Source organism: Oncorhynchus nerka, linkage group LG9a (assembly GCF_034236695.1).
Source record: "Oncorhynchus nerka isolate Pitt River linkage group LG9a, Oner_Uvic_2.0, whole genome shotgun sequence".
Taxonomy (NCBI): domain Eukaryota; kingdom Metazoa; phylum Chordata; class Actinopteri; order Salmoniformes; family Salmonidae; genus Oncorhynchus; species Oncorhynchus nerka.
The window spans coordinates 19,046,321-19,064,530 of NC_088404.1; the positions used below are offsets into that span (position 1 = coordinate 19,046,321).

The 18,210-nt window shown below is 45.0% G+C and overlaps 1 protein-coding gene across 1 annotated transcript in view; it reads right to left on the reverse strand.

The window, feature by feature from the left end:
- Positions 1 to 4,620: 4,620 nt before the first annotated feature.
- The window catches only part of LOC115134006 (laminin subunit beta-1-like), a 31,676-nt gene continuing 18,086 nt past the window's right edge, over positions 4,621 to 18,210 (reverse strand). Inside the window, exons 18-33 of the mRNA XM_029667505.2 lie at positions 15,828 to 15,971; positions 15,489 to 15,720; positions 15,133 to 15,299; positions 14,557 to 14,781; positions 14,239 to 14,456; positions 14,035 to 14,131; positions 10,406 to 10,775; positions 10,130 to 10,314; positions 9,772 to 10,013; positions 9,310 to 9,513; positions 9,066 to 9,210; positions 8,656 to 8,863; positions 8,372 to 8,513; positions 8,024 to 8,200; positions 7,710 to 7,869; positions 4,621 to 6,094 (exon numbers count right to left, since the gene is read on the reverse strand). Of these exons, the coding sequence (XP_029523365.2) occupies positions 5,955 to 6,094; positions 7,710 to 7,869; positions 8,024 to 8,200; positions 8,372 to 8,513; positions 8,656 to 8,863; positions 9,066 to 9,210; positions 9,310 to 9,513; positions 9,772 to 10,013; positions 10,130 to 10,314; positions 10,406 to 10,775; positions 14,035 to 14,131; positions 14,239 to 14,456; positions 14,557 to 14,781; positions 15,133 to 15,299; positions 15,489 to 15,720; positions 15,828 to 15,971 (3,056 nt within the window). The 3' untranslated portion in view covers positions 4,621 to 5,954. The remainder of the gene's footprint in view (positions 6,095 to 7,709; positions 7,870 to 8,023; positions 8,201 to 8,371; positions 8,514 to 8,655; positions 8,864 to 9,065; positions 9,211 to 9,309; positions 9,514 to 9,771; positions 10,014 to 10,129; positions 10,315 to 10,405; positions 10,776 to 14,034; positions 14,132 to 14,238; positions 14,457 to 14,556; positions 14,782 to 15,132; positions 15,300 to 15,488; positions 15,721 to 15,827; positions 15,972 to 18,210) is intronic.

Sequence of the window (18,210 nt, forward strand, 5' to 3'; positions counted from 1 at the left end):
GTAGGTATGTTGTGTAGATCAAATGATACAACCCCCCCCCACAATCCATTTGAATTCCAGGCTGTAAGGCAACAAAATAGGAAAAATGCCAAGGGGGTGAATACTTTCGCAAGCCACTGTATATTAGCTCCATTTAGAGGTGAATGCTTTATAATGTATTGCAGCCAATCTATAACATGTATCCAAAGGTGGATGTAAGAGAACAGGTTGCTCCGGTTTTAAAGTCTGGCCACAATGAGCTACTGGAGACATTGTTCCTGTATGTATGTTGTTCCAGGGACAACAAAATAATGAGGTCCCTGGGCATGATGCTAAGAGCCTGGAACAACATATATTTAGGATGTTTCTGGGACAATATTTAGGCATAGAGATTCCATCCTCTCTGATTTTGCTTGATGTTCTTGAATTAAATTCCTGGCCTGTAGCAGCACTTGTAACGCTGGGTTACTTTGTCGCTACATACTGCCACCTAATGGTAGGTAATATTGAGACAGAATCCTCCTCAGACCTTCCAGAGTCCACTATGGAGGACATGTTAGAAAATCTTGTTCAGACAGGGATCTCAATTCAGCAACTTTGGATGAAACCATGTTCTCATACATGAGGCCTGTGGCTCATTAAACTTTCCATTGTGGATGAGCCGTGTGAACTTTAGATTTGACTTGTAGGTTTGTGCTCTTTTTAGTTTCACAGGTAACAATGACATCACACAAAAGCCATTGGTGACTTTAACATTGACATGGAAACGTCCACAGACCCACTCCAAAAGGCTTTCGGAGCTATCATCGACTCAATGGGTTTTGTCCAACATGTCTCCGGACCTACTCACTGCCACAGTCATACTCTGAACCTAGTTTTGTCCCGTGGAATAAATGTTGTGGATCTAAATGTTTTTCATCAAAATCCTGGACTATCGGACCACCATTTTATTACGTTTGCAATCGCAGCAAATAATCTACTCAGACCCCAAACAAGAATCATCAAAAGCCATGCTAAAAATTCTCGGACGACCCAAAGATTCCTAGATGCCCTTCCAGAATCCCTCCACCTAACCAAGGACGTCAGAGTACAAAAATGAGTTACCCAACTAACTGAGGAACTCAATTTAACCTTGCGTAATACCTTAGATGCAGTAACACCCCTAAAAACAAAAAATATTTGTCATAAGAAACTAGCTCCCTGGTATACAGAAAATACCCGAGCTCTGAAGCAAGCTTCTTTGACGAAAAGTTCATGATCATTAGAAAGCAAATTATGGACTCCTCTTTAAACCTGCGTATTCCTCCATAGCTCAGTTGTCCTGAGTCTGCACAACACTGCCAGGACCTAGGATCAAGGGAGACACTCAAGTTTTTTAATTCTATACTACAATGATTAAAATAATCATGGCCTCTAAACGTTCAAGCTACATACTGGACCCTATTCCGACTAAACTACTGAAAGAGCTGCTTCCTATGCTTGGCCCTCCTATGTTGAACATAATAAACAGCTCTCTATCCACCGGCTGTGTACCAAACTCACTAAAAGTGGCAGTAATAAAGCCTCTCCTGAAAAAGCCAAACCTTGACCCAGAAAATATAAAAACTATCGGCCAATATCGAATCTCCCATTCCTCTCAAAAAAATTTGAAAGAGCCATTGTGCAGCAACTCACTGCCTTCCTGAAGACAATGTATATGAAACGCGTCAGTCTGGTTTTAGACCCCATCATAGCACTGAGACTGCACTTGTGAAGGTGGTAAAATTACCTTTTAATGACGTCAGACCGAGGCTCTGCATCTGTCCTCGTACTCCTAGACCTTAGTGCTGCTTTTGATACCATCGATCACCACATTCTTTTGGAGAGATTGGAAACCCAAATTGGTCTACACGGAAAAGTTCTAGCCTGGTTTAGATCCTATCTGTCAGAAAGATATCAGTTTGTCTCTGTAGATGGTTTGTCCTCTGACAAATCAACTGTACATTTCGGTGTTCCTCAAGGCTCCGTTTTAGGACCACTATTGTTTTCACTATATATTTTACCTCTTGGTCATTTGGAAACATAATGTTAACTTTCACTGCTATGCGGATGACACACAGCTGTACATTTCGATGAAACATGGTGAAGCCCAAAAATTGCTCTCCCTGGAAGCCTGTGTTTCATACAAAAGGAAGTGGATGGCTGCAAATGTTCTACTTTTAAACTCGGACAAAACAGAGATGTTTGTTCTAGGTCCCAAGAAACAAAGAGATCTTCTGTTGAATCTGACAATTAATGTTGATGGTTGTACGGTCATCTCAAATAAAACTGTGAAGGACCTCGGCATTACTCTGGACCCTGATCTCTCTTTTGAAGAACATATCAAGACTGTTTCAAGGACAGCTTTTTCCATCTACATAACATTGCAAAAACCAGAAACTTTCTGTCCAAAAATGACACAGACAAATGTATCCATGCTTTTGTCACTTCTAGGTTAGACTACTGCAATGCCGGGCCTCCCGGGTGGCGCAGTGGTTAAGGGCGCTGTACTGCAGCGCCAGCTGTGCCATCAGAGTCCCTGGGTTCGCGCCCAGGCTCTGTCGTAACCGGCCGCGACCGGGAGGTCCGTGGGACGCACAATTGGCCTAGCGTCGTCCGGGTTAGGGAGGGCTTGGTCGGTAGGGATGTCCTTGTCTCATCGCGCACCAGCGACTCCTGTAGCGGGCCGGGCGCAGTGCGCGCTAACCAAGGTTGCCGGGTGCACGGTGTAGCCTCCGACACATTGGTGCGGCTGGCTTCCGGGTTGGATGCGCGCTGTGTTAAGAAGCAGTACGGCTGGTTGGGTTGTGTATCGGAGGACGCATGACATTCAGCCTTCGTCTCTCCCGAGCCCGTACGGGAGTTGTAGCGATGAGACAAGATAGTAGCTACTACAATAATTGGATACCACGAAAATTGGGGAGAAAAAGGGGTAAAATTCCACAAAAAAAAACACAAAAAAAGACTACTGCAATGCCTTACTTTCCGGCTACCCGGATAAAGCACTAAATAAACTGCAGTTAGTGCTAAACACGGCTGCTAGAATCTTGACTAGAACCAACATTTTTTATCATATTACTCCAGTGCTAGCCTCTACACTGACTTCCTGTTAAGGCTAGGGCTGATTTCAAGGTTTTACTGCTAACCTACAAAGCATTACATGGGCTTGCTCCTACCTATCTTTCCGATTTGGTCCTGCCGTACATACCTACACGTATGCTACAGTCACAAGACGCAGGCTTTCTTTCTGTCCCTAGAATTTCTAAGCAAACAGCTGGAGGCAGGACTTTCTTCTATAGAGCACAATTTTTATGGAATGGTCTGCCTATCCATGTGAGAGACGCAGACTCGGTCTTGACCTTTAAGTCTTTATTGAAGACTCATCTCTTCAGGAGGTCCTACGATTGGGTGTAGTCTGGCCCAGGAGTGTGAAGGTGAACAAAAGGCCACTGGAGCAACGAACCGCCCTTGCTGTCTCTGCCTGGCCGGTTCCCCTCTCTCCACTGGGATTCTCTGCCTCAAACCCTATTACAGGGGCTGAGTCACTAGCTTACTGGTGCTCTTCCAGGAGGGTTGCGCCACTTGAGTGGGTTGAGTCACTGACGTGATCTTCCTGTCCAGGTTGGCGTCCCCCCTGTGGGTTCGTGCCGTGGGGGAGATCTTCGTGGGCTATACTCTGCATTGTCTCAGGATAGTAAGTTGGTGGTTGAAGATATCCCTCAAGTGGTGTGGGTGCTGTGCTGTGCAAAGTGAGTGTCCTGGGGTATCATCGGACGGGCCACTGTCTCCTGACCCCTCCTGTCTCAACCTCCAGTATTTATGCTGCAACAGTTTATGTGTCGGAGGGCTATGGTCAGTCTGTTTTATCTGGAGTATTTTCTCCCGTCTTATCCGGTGTCCTGTGTGAATTTAAGTATGCTCTCTCTAATTCTCTCTTTCTCCCTCCCATCTCCTCGGAGGACCTGAGCCCTAGGACCACCTGGCCTGATGACTCCTTGCTGTCCCCAGTCCACCTGGTCGTGCTGCTGCTCCAGATTCAACTGTTCTGCCTTTGGCTATGGAACCCTGACCTGTCCACCGGACATGCTACCTTGTCCCAGACCTGCTGTTTTCAACTCTCTAGAGACAGCAGGAGCGGTAGAGATACTCTGAATGATCGGCTATGAAAAGCCAACTGAAATTTACTCTTGAGGTGCTGACCTATTGCACCGTCTACAACCACTGTGATTATTATTATTTGACATTTGAACATCTTGGCCATGTTCTGTTATAATCTCAACCCGGCACAGCCATAAGTGGACTGGCCACCCCTCATATCCTGGTTCCACTCTAGGTTTTTTCCTAGGTTCCGGCCTTTCTAGGGAGTTTTTACTAGCCACCGTGCTTCTACACCTGCATTGCTTGCTGTTTGGGGTTTTCGGCCGGGTTTCTGTACAGCACTTTGTGACATCAGCTGATGTAAGAAGGGCTTTATAAATACATTTGATTGATTGATTGATACAACCCAACCAGGTTAACCTGTCTGCCAGTGTCCATAATATAGGCCTGTGTGTGATTGAATAATCCATTTGTGATTAAAGTCAAATGAAAGTTACCACCCTGCTATCAGTTACCACCCTACAATTCAAACATATCATACCTGATTTATTCCAGGAAAGAAGGGATGATTGCATTTCATTTAAATTTGTGGCATATTGGGAGAATTTATGAAGAGTCCTGTCACAATTGCCCTATGCTAACACTAATAATTGTAATACATTGGTTTTAAAGCGCCTGTTAAATATAAAATAACAAGGACACTATACAACAAAATATAAGAGAATAAATCAAGGATAAAAACAAAATTGTGAGTAGCTTAATGTCTCTTGTGTTTCAGATCTAGCCAAGGCATTGTATCTAATGCTTAGTGTACACAGAAGGTCTACTCTGTATGTGGCTGCCTCCCAGGAGTACTCTGAGGCCCCACAAACACATCCCCATTTTACCATAACAGGTACACTATAGTGTTAAGGTGAGAGGCTAAGGCTCAAAATAGTAAATATGTTTAAAAACAATAACTCTCAGAACTTGTCAAGATGTAACACATATTTGATGGGATTTCAAATGCAATGTTTTTTTCCCTCCAAATTGAAAATACATTTGTTGATCAAGTTTTTGGTCAAGGTAACTTTGAAAGTAACCAGTTGGTTCATACAATGTTGCATACAAATATACAAAATAATCCAGTCTCAGGTAAAAACAAAAAAAAGTTAAGTCAAACCTTTACATTCATGCTTTCAGCCCTCAAGACAAGCCCTCAAGCTCAAGAAAAATAATTGAATTACATTCTGGTTTAAATGTAGAGGGAATTTCTTTGCAACCATTTCAAAACAATGCTCATTTTCCTTTTTATTTTAAAATGTTTTGAGGATGGTCTTTTTCGTATTCCAAATAACTGTATGCACAAATTCGCCTCAAAGCTCTCATTCTCAAAAATTCAAACCATAACATTCGCACACATACTGTGTGCTAGAAGTCCTGCCAAACAAGGTAGTTGTAAAGTCTGGCTGGTTCATGTCACTTTGTATATGTAGGCGATGATGTCTAGCTGGTACTGTGTATCTTAAATGCTGGCTGTAGCTTGGATGGTAAACTCTTTGGCAGGATTCTGATTTTCACTTATTCGCTCTCCTTGTTTCCTACAAATAGAAACAGATTACTTATTTTATATCCCCTGCTTTTCCCACACGAATACCACTTGTTAGACTTAGAAACAGTATAAAAGTAAACAGTAATCTTTGATTTCAAATGATGATACCAGGGAGTGTGAGTGGGTGGTACGTTTAATGTGTCCAGTCTCTAGGGGCTCTGTGCCAGTAATATTAAATATCTTCTGGTTTCAAATGGCCTCTATTCCTTGGTTGGCGTTCATTTTGCTATGTGAAACAGTTTTCACAACCCCGGACTGGGGGTTGTGTTTAAAACAGACAGGTGCTGTACACAGTGACTTTGTGACTGATCTCCTGCAGCAGCTCTTTCACAGCCTTCTCCAGATCCACCAACTGGTTGGCCTTGTCTTCCAGAGTCTTCTGGTTGTCCTCGTAGGACTTCTCTAAATCTGGATGGGAACCAAAAAGGAGAGATCCTACCGTCAAACTACTTGCTCATAATCACAGGATGTGTAGTATCCCTCCACACACCGGCTTTATAATCAGAACATGTAGAATGTCATGCAGTGAATACACACACTTGAGAAGAGAAAGTTAGAGGGCCTGCGTCATTTCATGTTCAACTCTTGATTGGGAAAAGTGAATCAACATGAAGATGGAGATCTCATAGGTATTACAAACGGATCATGTTTATATATCCACTAAGCAGACACCATTGAAAAGTAGAGTCTGTGTAGTGTAATGTTTGTGGTAATGCCTGCCTCAATGCGTTGTAAGGTCATATCATGGTTGGACCCTAAGGGTGTGTGTTTTAGGTAGTGAGTTGTGATTGTACACTGAACAAAAATCTAAACGCAACATGCAACAATTTCAAAGGTTTTACTGAGTTACAGTTCATATAAGCAAATCAGTCAATTGAAATAAATTCATTAGGCCCTAATCTATAGATTTCACATGACTGGGAATACAGATATGCATCTGTTGGTCACAGATACCTTAAAAAAAAGGTGGGGGCGTGGATCAGAAAACCAGTCCGTATCTGGTGTGACCACCCTTTGCCCCATGCAGCGCAACACATCTCCTTCACATACAGTTGATCAGGCTGTTGATTGTGGCCTGTAGAATGTTGTCCCACTCCTCTTCAATGGCTGTGCGAAGTTGCTGGATATTGGCGGGAACTAAAAACAAGCTGTCCTACACGTCAATCCAGAGCATCCCAAACATGCTCAATGGGTGACATGTCTAGTGAGTATGCAAGCCATGGAAGTACTGGGATATTTTCAGCTTCCAGGAATTGTGTACAGATCCTTGTGACATGGGTCCCTGCATTATCATGCTGAAACATGAGGTGATGGCAGCGTATGAATGGCACAACAACGGGCCTCAGGATCTCGGCACGGTATCTCTGTGCATTCAAATTGTCATCGATAAAATGCAATTGTGTTTGTTGTCTGTAAATATCTAAATAAATGGTCTATTGATTCTCTATCCTCACAACAAAATCTGCAGAGCTTCGATGATTTGGTCTGCGGTTGTGAGGCCGGTTGGACATACTGCTAAATGATCTAAAACGACGTTGGAGGTGGCTAATGGTAGAGAAATTAACATTAAATTCTCTGGCAACAGCTCTGGTGGACATTCCTGCACATTTTAGAGTGGTCTTTTATTGTCCCCAGCACAAGGTGCACCTGCGTAATGAGCATGCTGTTTAATCAGCTTCTTGATATGCCACACCTGTCAGGTGGATAGGTTATATTGGCAACGGAGAAATGCTCACTAACATGGATGTAAACACATTTGTGCCCAACCTTTGAGAGAAATACGCTTTTTGTGCATATGGAACATTGCTGGGATCTTTTATTTCAGCTCATGAAACATGGGATCAATACTTTACATGTTGCGTTTATATTTTTGTTCAGTGTATTTTCATGCAAGGCGCTCCCCAAGCTGTTGTGGAAGATTTATGTGGTGCATGTCTATGTGTGTGTGTGAGAGTGTCAGTGTGTGTGGATAGAGACCTGTGTGCATATAGCCAGTGCAGGTATGTATGTGTGTGTACTGTACCTTTCAGTAGCTGTAATTTGTCACTGGCCTGTAGCAGAAGGTCTGTGGCTTCCTGCTGTAGAAGCTCCGCCCTCTTCTTGGCGTCGGCCACACCCCCGGCCTCCTGTTTGATCAGGTCCTGCACGGTGCTGTACTTATCCTTCAGCTCCGACTCCAGGTCCTGCACGCACACACACACACACACACACACACACACACACACACACAACACGAACAGTCATATGCAAGGTCAGCCATTTATTGTGAGAATGACAAGGATGAAAAATAAACCACAAACTCTCACATCCCAATTTAACACAAAGTAGCTCACAAACCTTTTTGACCTGCTCAGCCACTTTGTTGATGCTCTCTGCATCTCTCTCGGTTTGTTCAGAGCTAAGTGAGGTGTTCTGTGCCTTCTCTCTGAGCAGTGTGATGTCTTTCTCTAACCACAGTAGCCTCTGGGTGGCGTTGTTCAGCTTGAATTCTGAGTCTGCTGTCTCCGACTCCACCTTTTCAGACATAAAGACAAGCACCGGGTGTCTTAATGGTATACTTGTACATTTTAATGGGTCAAATACCTTAGCTGTGCTTGATTTAGTTTTCCCGGTACATGGAACCAATGGATTAGTCCCAAAAGTTCAAACTTGCTGTGTGTGATAAAATGGAGGATGTTGACTCACTGAGGACAGGAGGTCATTTGTGCCTTTAATGTCAGTGGTAGCCTGTTTGATGGCCTCGGCTGCTGCTTTCTGGGCACGCTCAGCCTCTTCCAGAGCCTGCTTCACCATCTCTGCTGTTTCCCTCACATCTGTGGCCTCTTTACTGTGGGACACACACAGAGGGAGAAAATAATAAGCCCACCAAGCACCAGAGTGTGTGTGGAGTGCCTGGCATTGCGCACATGCCTCATCATCTGTGCTCCATTCAAGGATAATCTTGACAAGTGTGTGTTAGTGTGTGTCACCTAGCTCTGCCTGCCTGCTTCAGTAGGTTCTCGGCTCTCTGCACATCGTCAGCACTCTGGTTGAGGATAGTCTCCACTTGGGCCAGGTCTCGCACCCTCTCCCTGATCTCGTCTGTCAGATTCTGGAGCTGGGCTGGCGTGCTGGGCATCTGCATGGCCAGCACCTCGTTGGCCACTGCCTCGATGCTCTCCATGTCTGCTGCATCCTCTAGGGGGTGCCACAGGAGAGACAAGGGTTGTACTAAGCTTGTGAAAGGGACAGTTGTACTAAGTTTATGAGATACAATCTTCTAGAATCAATGGGTGAAATTATTTGAAACATTTAATTGAAATTACAATTAAACAGCTAGATTGTACCTTTAAGCCACAGGTTAGTAAACATATGTAGTTGATTGGAGGAGTAGACATACGTGTGAGGAAGTCTCTGATCTGTCGGATGAGGCTGCGCAGCTCCTCATTGCTCTGGTCCACGCGCTGCTTGGTCTCGTTTGTCTTCAGCAGCACGTCCTGGGCACTCAGCTTGGCCTCGTCTGCCTTCACCTTGGCCTCTGACACCTGGACACATGATCACAAACAAACAGGTTAGGAACCAAAGTGGGTGTATGTCTTGTCTAAAGAGAGTTGGTTAATTTTAATTCAAAGACAGGATCTCACCATCTTGGAGAGCTTGTCCACCTCCTCCATGGCCATGAGGATTTCCTGGTCAAAGTCCTTGGCCTTATGCCAGGCATTGTTGGCCAGGGTGACCAGACCGTTACACCCCTCACCCCCACACCTCCTGTTCCCCTCAGAGTCCACACAACTCAGACCCCCGCACGGAGAGTCTGCACACGCCTCACCAGCTGGGCTGCCGCACGTCTGCACGTCAGAGAGAGGCCCGGTAGAGTGAAAAGAGTTGACAAGTTCAAATGTGATCTAAGCATATGCTTCTCATTCAATCAAACCTATCATTCTTCCTGACCTACACATAAGCTTTGATTTAACAGCTCAAGAAAATGTCTTGTTTTCGATGGTTTTATCTTGCAAACTGGGATTTGATTGAGTCCGATCTCTGTCAAACTCAGATCAACATCAGCAAGCCAGTTTCAGGCCAGTTATGGCCTTGGATGGCCTTACCTTCTCGCTGAGTTCTGATAGATCCAATGTCTCCAGCTGATCCGCCAGGTCGTCCAGTCTCTTGGAGTGTTCTTCCTGCCTCCTATGGAACTCGTCCCTGGTGTCGTTCATCTTGTCCTCCGTAGCTTGTCGTAGAACGAAAGAGCTCTCCACCGGGTTGAGTGGGTCGGTGGTGGAGGCGTTGGCCTGGGCCCCAGCAGCCAGAGACTGCTGGTAGTACTTTGTGACACTGTCTGTCGCTCCTGTCATTACAAAAACAATGTTCAATTTCACAGAGTTGACAAATGGAAGTATAATGAACATGAAATTGTATATCACAATCATCAACAAGTCAAACAGCCTTGTCCCAGTCCCTTACCCCGAACATCAGAGTTCTTGATGAGCTCCACTTGCTCCAGCAGCTCCTTGACGGTGCGATCCAGTTTCTGGGCGTCCTCTTTGAGAGAGTCCAGTTTGGTGTTGGTGCTGTTGTCATCAGATGATACTTGGGCCAACGCCTCCTCAGTGAGGTTTAGCTTGTTGCTCATCTCTTCCATTAGATCTCTAAAGAACAGAAATGGATCATACAGAAATAATTTGTATATTATTGCTTTTGATGTGTCTACTACTGTTTTTGCATTTTGACCCCACTTACGTGGCTTGCTCCAGTAGCTGCTGTATCTCTGACAGTGGCTGTGTAGCCAGGTTCTGGGCCAGGATAGTTCTTATGGACCTGGCGCTCTGCTCCATGTTATCTATGGCGTGTTTGTATGGTCCGGTGATGCCGCTGGCCTTGATGGTGTTCACCTTGTTGACCAGCCTGTGGGTCTGGTTGGTCAGCTGACCTACGATCACATCCCAGTCGGCGAAGCACTGGTGGCAGCGTTCGCAGTAGGGGAAGGTGCCAGAGGAGCCCCGGGCGCAGAGATTACAGCGGGGACCAGACACGCCCTCCAAGCACACACAGTGACCGTTGGCCTTGTTGCACTGCTGCTCGGCAATGCCTTGTGGGTCACAGTCGCATGCTGCAAGGCAATAGGAAACATAGGTTTTACTACTAGTATAGCCTTTTTTTCATTCAACTCTAAACTATTTCAGCATGACTCAAAAAAACACACTTTTTCTACAACTCATTTTGTTCCATCCTGATCCTGACTGGTCAGTCACCCTCCAGGGATCCTAAATGGGAGGGAGACATTTCAAAAAGGTAGATGATGTCCCATAACAATGGACAAGAGCCTATAAAGCAGTCTTACAAAGCCAGGGAAGTGCTTTTAAGTAGCCCGCCTCTCTCTCGCTAGACATCAAAGGACATGTCTGTCTCGTCAGGTCAACTTACAAACTCATTCAGTTTATTGGCATCCTCCTAAAGTCATTTCAAAGTGCTCCACTGTGGAGTGGGGAAAGGAGCTCCTGTTGCTTTATGGGTCGTAACCTTTATAGGTTTGTAATCACATGTTAATGTGTCAAGCACAGTTGGCACCCTGTTGTAAGCACCTCTGAAATGTGGACTAGCAAGCCTAACCTTTGGTTCTAATAATAGTTTTGACTTCATTTTCATTATAATTCAAGTTCTTTAATGCTAGCCATATTGCATTTTAAATCTACTGATAAGCCCACATGTATTTCTGGGTGAGTGTCCATTGGGAGAGTTAAGAGTGGACAGCTGATGTATTGACTGGTGGATAAAATGTTTTCGGTGGAGTTTCAACTAGTAAAGATGATGTCAGCTGAAATTCTGGTGAGCCAAAGATCAATGAAACACAGCCATCCACATTAACCCAGCGACCTTAGGGGGGCTGGTTGAGTGAATAGGATAGGATGGAGAGAAGGGGAGTGGAGGAGGAGGAATGGAGAAAGAGGAGGATGTTTGCCCACTTCAAAGCCTCGTTACGGGAAGTGTGTAGAGTGTGTGGAGAACAAAGGGGCCACCATGGGCCCCTACAGACTCTGCAAACAACCCCCCAGGAACCACTGATGACAACCATATATCTAACTGTGGTACCTCCTGTGTTTACTCTTACACACAAACTTGAAGAATCTATGGTGAAGTGTACATACTTTCTTGGACACACCACACACTTGTAGAACCACAAACCTTTACAAATATGTAGATGTACACACACACTGAAAAAGTACTTTTAGTCACCTCAGGGTGCTAAAGCAACAAAAGAGGAGGGGAAATGGGGGCTTAGATGTGTGGCGTAATCCTCCTATAGCTTTGTAAGGCATGAGGGTGAGGGGCCTGGGCTCAGTGGAAATATGTAATGAATGTGACCTGTCCTATTGTCCCCCGTCTCTCTTCCTCTGTGCGTTAACTGGCTGTGTGGGGAGTCAGTCACCAGTCTCCATTATCAGCAGACAGGGGGACAAAAGGAAAGGTCACATTCATGACCCCACACGCCACACTACAGCACCACCCCTGAAGGTCCCCATTCACACAGCCCCATCCCCCACTGCAGATTAAAGCACTGCCTCTGTTTACACAGGGTGATGGCTTTGACACACAAAATGGCCACATAGGCCAGGTACGGAAGGGAGGTAAATATTGACCCTCACCCCCTACCCGTCAAAATTAACAATGGCCCTCATTGCAGATTGAACACACTATAAGCAATATGTAGAGGGAACTGGAATCCATGGCACAATAAGACATGGCTGATTAACACAGGCTTTCTGCTGTTTCTAACAAAATTACACACATTTTTAATAAAGGCCTTTTATAGAAGATAGCTGGACCTCTTTTCTTACTTTTCTACACAGCATCTGTTGTATGTTACAGGTCAGATAAGATGATTGCGAGCAGGCAGGGTAGGGAAATGCCAGCTGTTTTTGTTACATGGATCCCAACATGGCTTCTATTCCTCTGTGTTGGGGGATGATGGGGGCACATCAGTAAACTACAGCTTTAATGGTCTACAGCTGGAGCAGTCTTTCACCATGGGCCAACACAGACACACACATGCACACACACACCCCCAAAGGCTTTGATGAACAAGAAACGGTAGACATGGCTCCCATAGACAGAAAACTGTCTTCAAATAGTAAACTGATGTGATTAAAAGGGTCAAATCACTGCAAAAGCCACAAAAAATGGCTGGAGGTGCACAAGAAAGTAAACCGTGATATCAATTAATGTGACCACAAATTGAGCAGTTGACCATTCCCTCCCTTCATTTAATTGTTCAAAGTGTACAACATTACTATGTTTCCAGAGAAACTAACATCCCACAAACTAACAGGGATCTGTACCATTTGAAGCTAGTTTTAGTGTAATGTTTGGCTGTTGGACTGATCCAGATTACGGGTATGTCAACATTAGTTGCGGTAAATGAGGTAATCCGATATTAGGGAACCAGAGCAGACTTCCTTCTCCAAACAAACAGTCAGGACTGTCAACACAGATCCTTCTCCGCAGAGCAAAGAAACACAAACCTTTCCGGCATGCAACACTCCCTGCTAGTAGCAGCAAACCACAAGCCTGAGAAAACTGCACTGTGACGGGACAGCAAGGACTTTTATGACGCAATTGACATGGTGCAGCCTGCCTGGAAGGAGTTCGATGTTTAAACAGCTGTCAAAGTGACCTCTGCATTTTTAGTTTGATCACAATAATTTTTTAATTTCATTGGTAACAATGTATACAGAAGTTTAAAGTAGATTCAACTACCACAGTGGGCCATTTGTAGTCACTGCACGTTTCCACTCAAGGGACTAGCCTACATCAGAAGCCAATTCATGTGTCCTTCAGTAGATAATTAAGCAGGCTGCTCTGCTCCAGTGACGCTACCCTGGGACAAAGGGTCCTTTCTGTCAGCAGCAAGCACTGTGTTGGACAGCTGTCCCTCCAAAAGGACACCCCATCAGAACAAAGGTGCATTGTGGGGGACGGCGGGATATTGGGAGGCTCGGACAGATCCCCCGCCTGTTCGTCATAGAAACACAGACGTCGGGTGAGAGAGCACATCTGGCCTTAATATTGGCTCCCACAGTAAGGAGAAGATGCGGTGAGTTTCTCCACCACAGCTGAAACTCCTACACATTCCCATGATAAGAGGCTAGAGGAATGAGGCTGCTTGTAATATCTCAGTGATTAACACTAAAGGCCTGCTTTGTGTGTGTTGCAATTTAAAATAGTTGGGTTGGAGCTTTCTCACACACACACACGCCTGGCACGCAAGTGCTTGCACACACACTCCTTAATGTGTGTCAAGATGGGGATTTAGGCAGTGTAATGCCAGCACGGATAACTACTATGCTGCTGATTGAGATGTGGCAACTCACCATTGCATTTGACTTCAGGGTCTCCCCAGAACAGCTCTCTGCACTCCTGACACATTTTACCCCCAAAGCCAGGTTTACAGGAGCACTGGCCACTCAGCTGTGGACAAAACACATAAATATTAGTAATGTGACATTAGGATAGGATTAAAGAGACAGGAGCATTAAGACCCAACAGAAGAAGGGTGTGGCCTTGTGAGAACTCACCTCGTTGCAGGACGTTCCAAATGAGTGGTTGGGGTCACAGTCGCAAGATTCGCAGCCCCTCTTGCTGGCCATGTTCCAGGTGTCGGGGGCACACTGATCACAGTGCTGACCCACCACATTTGGTAGACACTGGCACTGCCCGCTGCCCAGATCACAGTGGCAGTCGCCCACCGCCGGGCACGTGGCTGGGTTGGTACCCAGGTGGTTACACACACACTCTGAGGGAGAGAAGAGACGTCGCTAGCAGGTTAGTAATTGGACAATGACAACCACTCACATTGACACATAAAGAGTTGCAAGTTAACTTTTTTTACTCACTTCTGCAATTTTGTGTGAGGGCATCTCCATAGTAACCCAGCTTGCAGCTGTGGCAGCCTCGACCCTCGGTGTGGTAGAGACATTTGAGACATTCACCCGTCCTGGCATCACAGGACTCCTGGTCCAGCATGTCAATGTTGTTGTTGCACTGGCATGGTTGGCACTGCCCGCCGTTCTCATGGGGATTTCCATAGTAACCTGGGGCACACTCCTCACATCTGGCACCTGTAGGGGAGAGGAAAACATAGAGGAAGAGAGAAGAAACGAGAGGTAAAAAGGGGGAGGAGAGAGAGCAACGTGCTTAATTAACCCTTCACCAAAAACAGTGTCATCCCTCACCTCTACAACAACACATCTTTTCAAGCCATATATCAAACTGTAAGTGTACATGGCCGGCAGCTACACATCATGGAAAGTCACCAAGCTTCCACACTGTAACATGAATGCATACAAATCTACTGCTTCCTAGGAAACAGGTCTGAACAGAAGCACTTTGACATGAGTAATCCTGCCATGCGCCGCTAGTTTACAGGGTGCTCTATACATCTTGGCAAGTGGTTGTTATTGGCTGCCTACCTCTGTATCCAGGGTTGCAGATACAAAACACCTGGTAGTGAGAGTCCAGACCGTGGTAACATCCACCGGCAAACTGCCGCCCACTACCTGGCCCGTCCGGACACATGCAGGGACGACAGTGGTCCCCTGAACCCAGGACAGGGTCGCCATAGTAACCTTCCAGACACCTGTAGAGAAAAGGCATAAGGTGGTTGGTCATAATCACTCTATCATTCACATGCATGCCTATAATATCTAAGTTATCTATGTTTTAGGAGACTGATTGACTACCTATTCTAATGCCGACCCATCCAGCACATACACCAATGAGCCTCCTTGACCCCTGACTCCTCAACCAAGACTAACACTTGTCTGACCTCTCACACTTGTGCCCGGTGGTCTGTTCTCGGCAGCCCAGGCATTCTCCAGAGTAGGGGTCACACTGCTCGGTGTGGCCATTGCAGGTGCAGGGGCGACAGTTGGGGAAGCCCCAGTGTCCCGGCAAACAGTGGTCACACTGACGGCCGTACACCCCGTGGATACAAGCACACTGGCCAGTAGCCTCATGGCAGAATACATGCTCCGATCCCTGGGGATTGCAATCACAGGCTGGGGGGAGAGAGCGGCCAAAGAAAGTGATGAGTGTCAGATTCAGTGCCTGTATTGTGCAATACAAAACACATGCACTCAGTCACTTTTCATTCAGTCAAACTCACATCTGCAGCCACTGGGTCCAAACAGGTAGGTGGCAGGGGAACATTTGTCACAGTTCCTGCCTACTACATTGGGGCGACACTGGCATTGCCCGCCGCTGGCATCACACACCGTGCTGAGAGAGCCCTGCGGGTCACACTGGCATGCTGGGAAAACAAATACAGGAGGAAATATTAAAGAGAGAGTGAGAGAGGGAGGGGATGGGCTTAAAATTGAGTTGAACACATAATCTGGAATGATATGTTCAAATGGGGGCAATAGTTGCTGCTGGATACAGGAGTAAGGTATTTCACCCAAGCTGTTTTGAATATGGTATAAGTACTAACTGTACATAGAACTCTGGTTAACCCCTTGTCTCAATACATCTTGCTTCTGACATACTAATAAAGGTTTGTTTTATTAATTAAGGTGACTGAGGTATTTAATCAACAACACTTTTTTTTATATATTACACTTACAGGCTGACAGGGCCTGTAACCTTCTCAATAGACGAGTGGAAAGAAAGAGAAAGCCAGGGACCAGACATTCCATAGAAGACATTGAGTCCATGTAGAGGAGAAAGACAAGTGAACTGGTATTCACTGGGTCACATCATGGGAGTGGGATTTTAGGCTAGCATGGGCGTGTGTGGTGTGTGTGTGTTCAAGCTTACGTACATGAAACCTTACAGAGTGTAAGTGTTGTGTCCCTATATCCACTAAACATCCCCCGAGCGGGTACTGACATGCTCTAAGCCAGACTCTGCCCAAACCTAGACTCCTTCAACACTATCCTCTGAAGTCTCTGCTGCCCTCATAAATCTGAAACTCCTCTAAACCACTATTGTTTAAGGGGACACCACAGCAATGTGGGAACTTTCAGATCTAGGATAGGCAAATTATTTATGGGACTAGATTATTGCACGCAGAACTTGAAGACTGTGGTTAAGACTCTCTGATCGTTACCAACTGCTAAGACTGGGGTAAGACTTAAAAGGGACCTGTGAAACCACATGATTTGTAAAGACCTGCAGCAATGTGTAGATGAGGGACCTACATCTGTGCAGGAGACCTCAAAAAACCTGCTAAATGAGACAAGATTATGTGACTTTCACAGCTGGGAGGATTTGAACTCATACTGACTGCATTCCCAAGAAAAAATGTATACAATAAAATCATATCATATTTCAATAACAATTCATTCTCATTTAACTACATGTTGCAATTTAAGTGCCATGATATAAATGCTATGTTTAGTTTTCCTTGATGCTTGCATGTGTAAGAAAAGTTTTCCTCAAGATAATAGAGTATTATATTTGACTTCATCCTTTACATTATGTTATACTCTTGTAATCTAATCTGACCACCTACATGAATAAATCCATGAAATCTGTCCTACGATAGCATGGACCCGTATATACTACTAGACTGGCAGCAGAGACAAGTTCTCACTCTGTCTGGCAGGGTAAGAGATTTACTGCTGTGGCGGGCTGAGAAAGTTCCTCTGTGGTCTTTTCAGTGTGTCAAGATCCGAGAGGGCTTATAATCAAGTTTAGGGCCCCAGGGTCCAATACAAGTCCACACATGAGGAGAGTAGACAGACATAGCGTAACTGTTGATGAGGGACATGGGTTGGAAACTGAAGACAACATCAATATGCCAGAGGCACAGGAAGGGATAAGGTATGGAATGAAAGGAAAGGAAATAAAGAGAGAAGAAAAGAACGGGATTGAAACAGCTGATGTATAGAGGAGAGAAAATATAATTTTAGTGTAGGGAGTGTACGAGGAGATGGACTGAGGATGATTGTCAGACAGAGGTCAACATTGGAATGAAATCCTGTCATTTCCAAACAATGCCGACCAGGGTCAATTGTATGTGATTGACAGACAAACTTTATGACAATGACCTTTAGTTAAGAAACCTTCTTTAGTTAAAGTGGAACTGGCAGCGTTTGAACTACTTTGCAGATATGAAACAAATAGGCAATCATAATATCAGTGAACATGTTTAAAATCCCAGTTTATGCTACAAAACCAACTGCATAAAAATAGGTTATAAAATTCCATGACGTTGAGTAAGCTATTGTTGTCAGAATAGATGGATGCAGTTCAATGCATAATTAATATAGCTAATTCACCAATACATTTCTTGGTAGTCCAGCAAATATTGCTATCAGGTTGTAAATCACAGCTGGCCTGGTACATTGTTTGCTGCCTCCAGCAATTCAGGTTCACTGTTTCATTGACTGAATAATTTGGACAAAAACAGACAACTGGAAATAAGGCTGGAAATGTCAATACAATCAAACTAGCAAGGGCAATTACCAGATAACATGGCTAATAGGCTAGCTTATCCATTTATGTAGCAAGCTAAAAACACAGAGCCTAACGTTAGCTAGCCAACT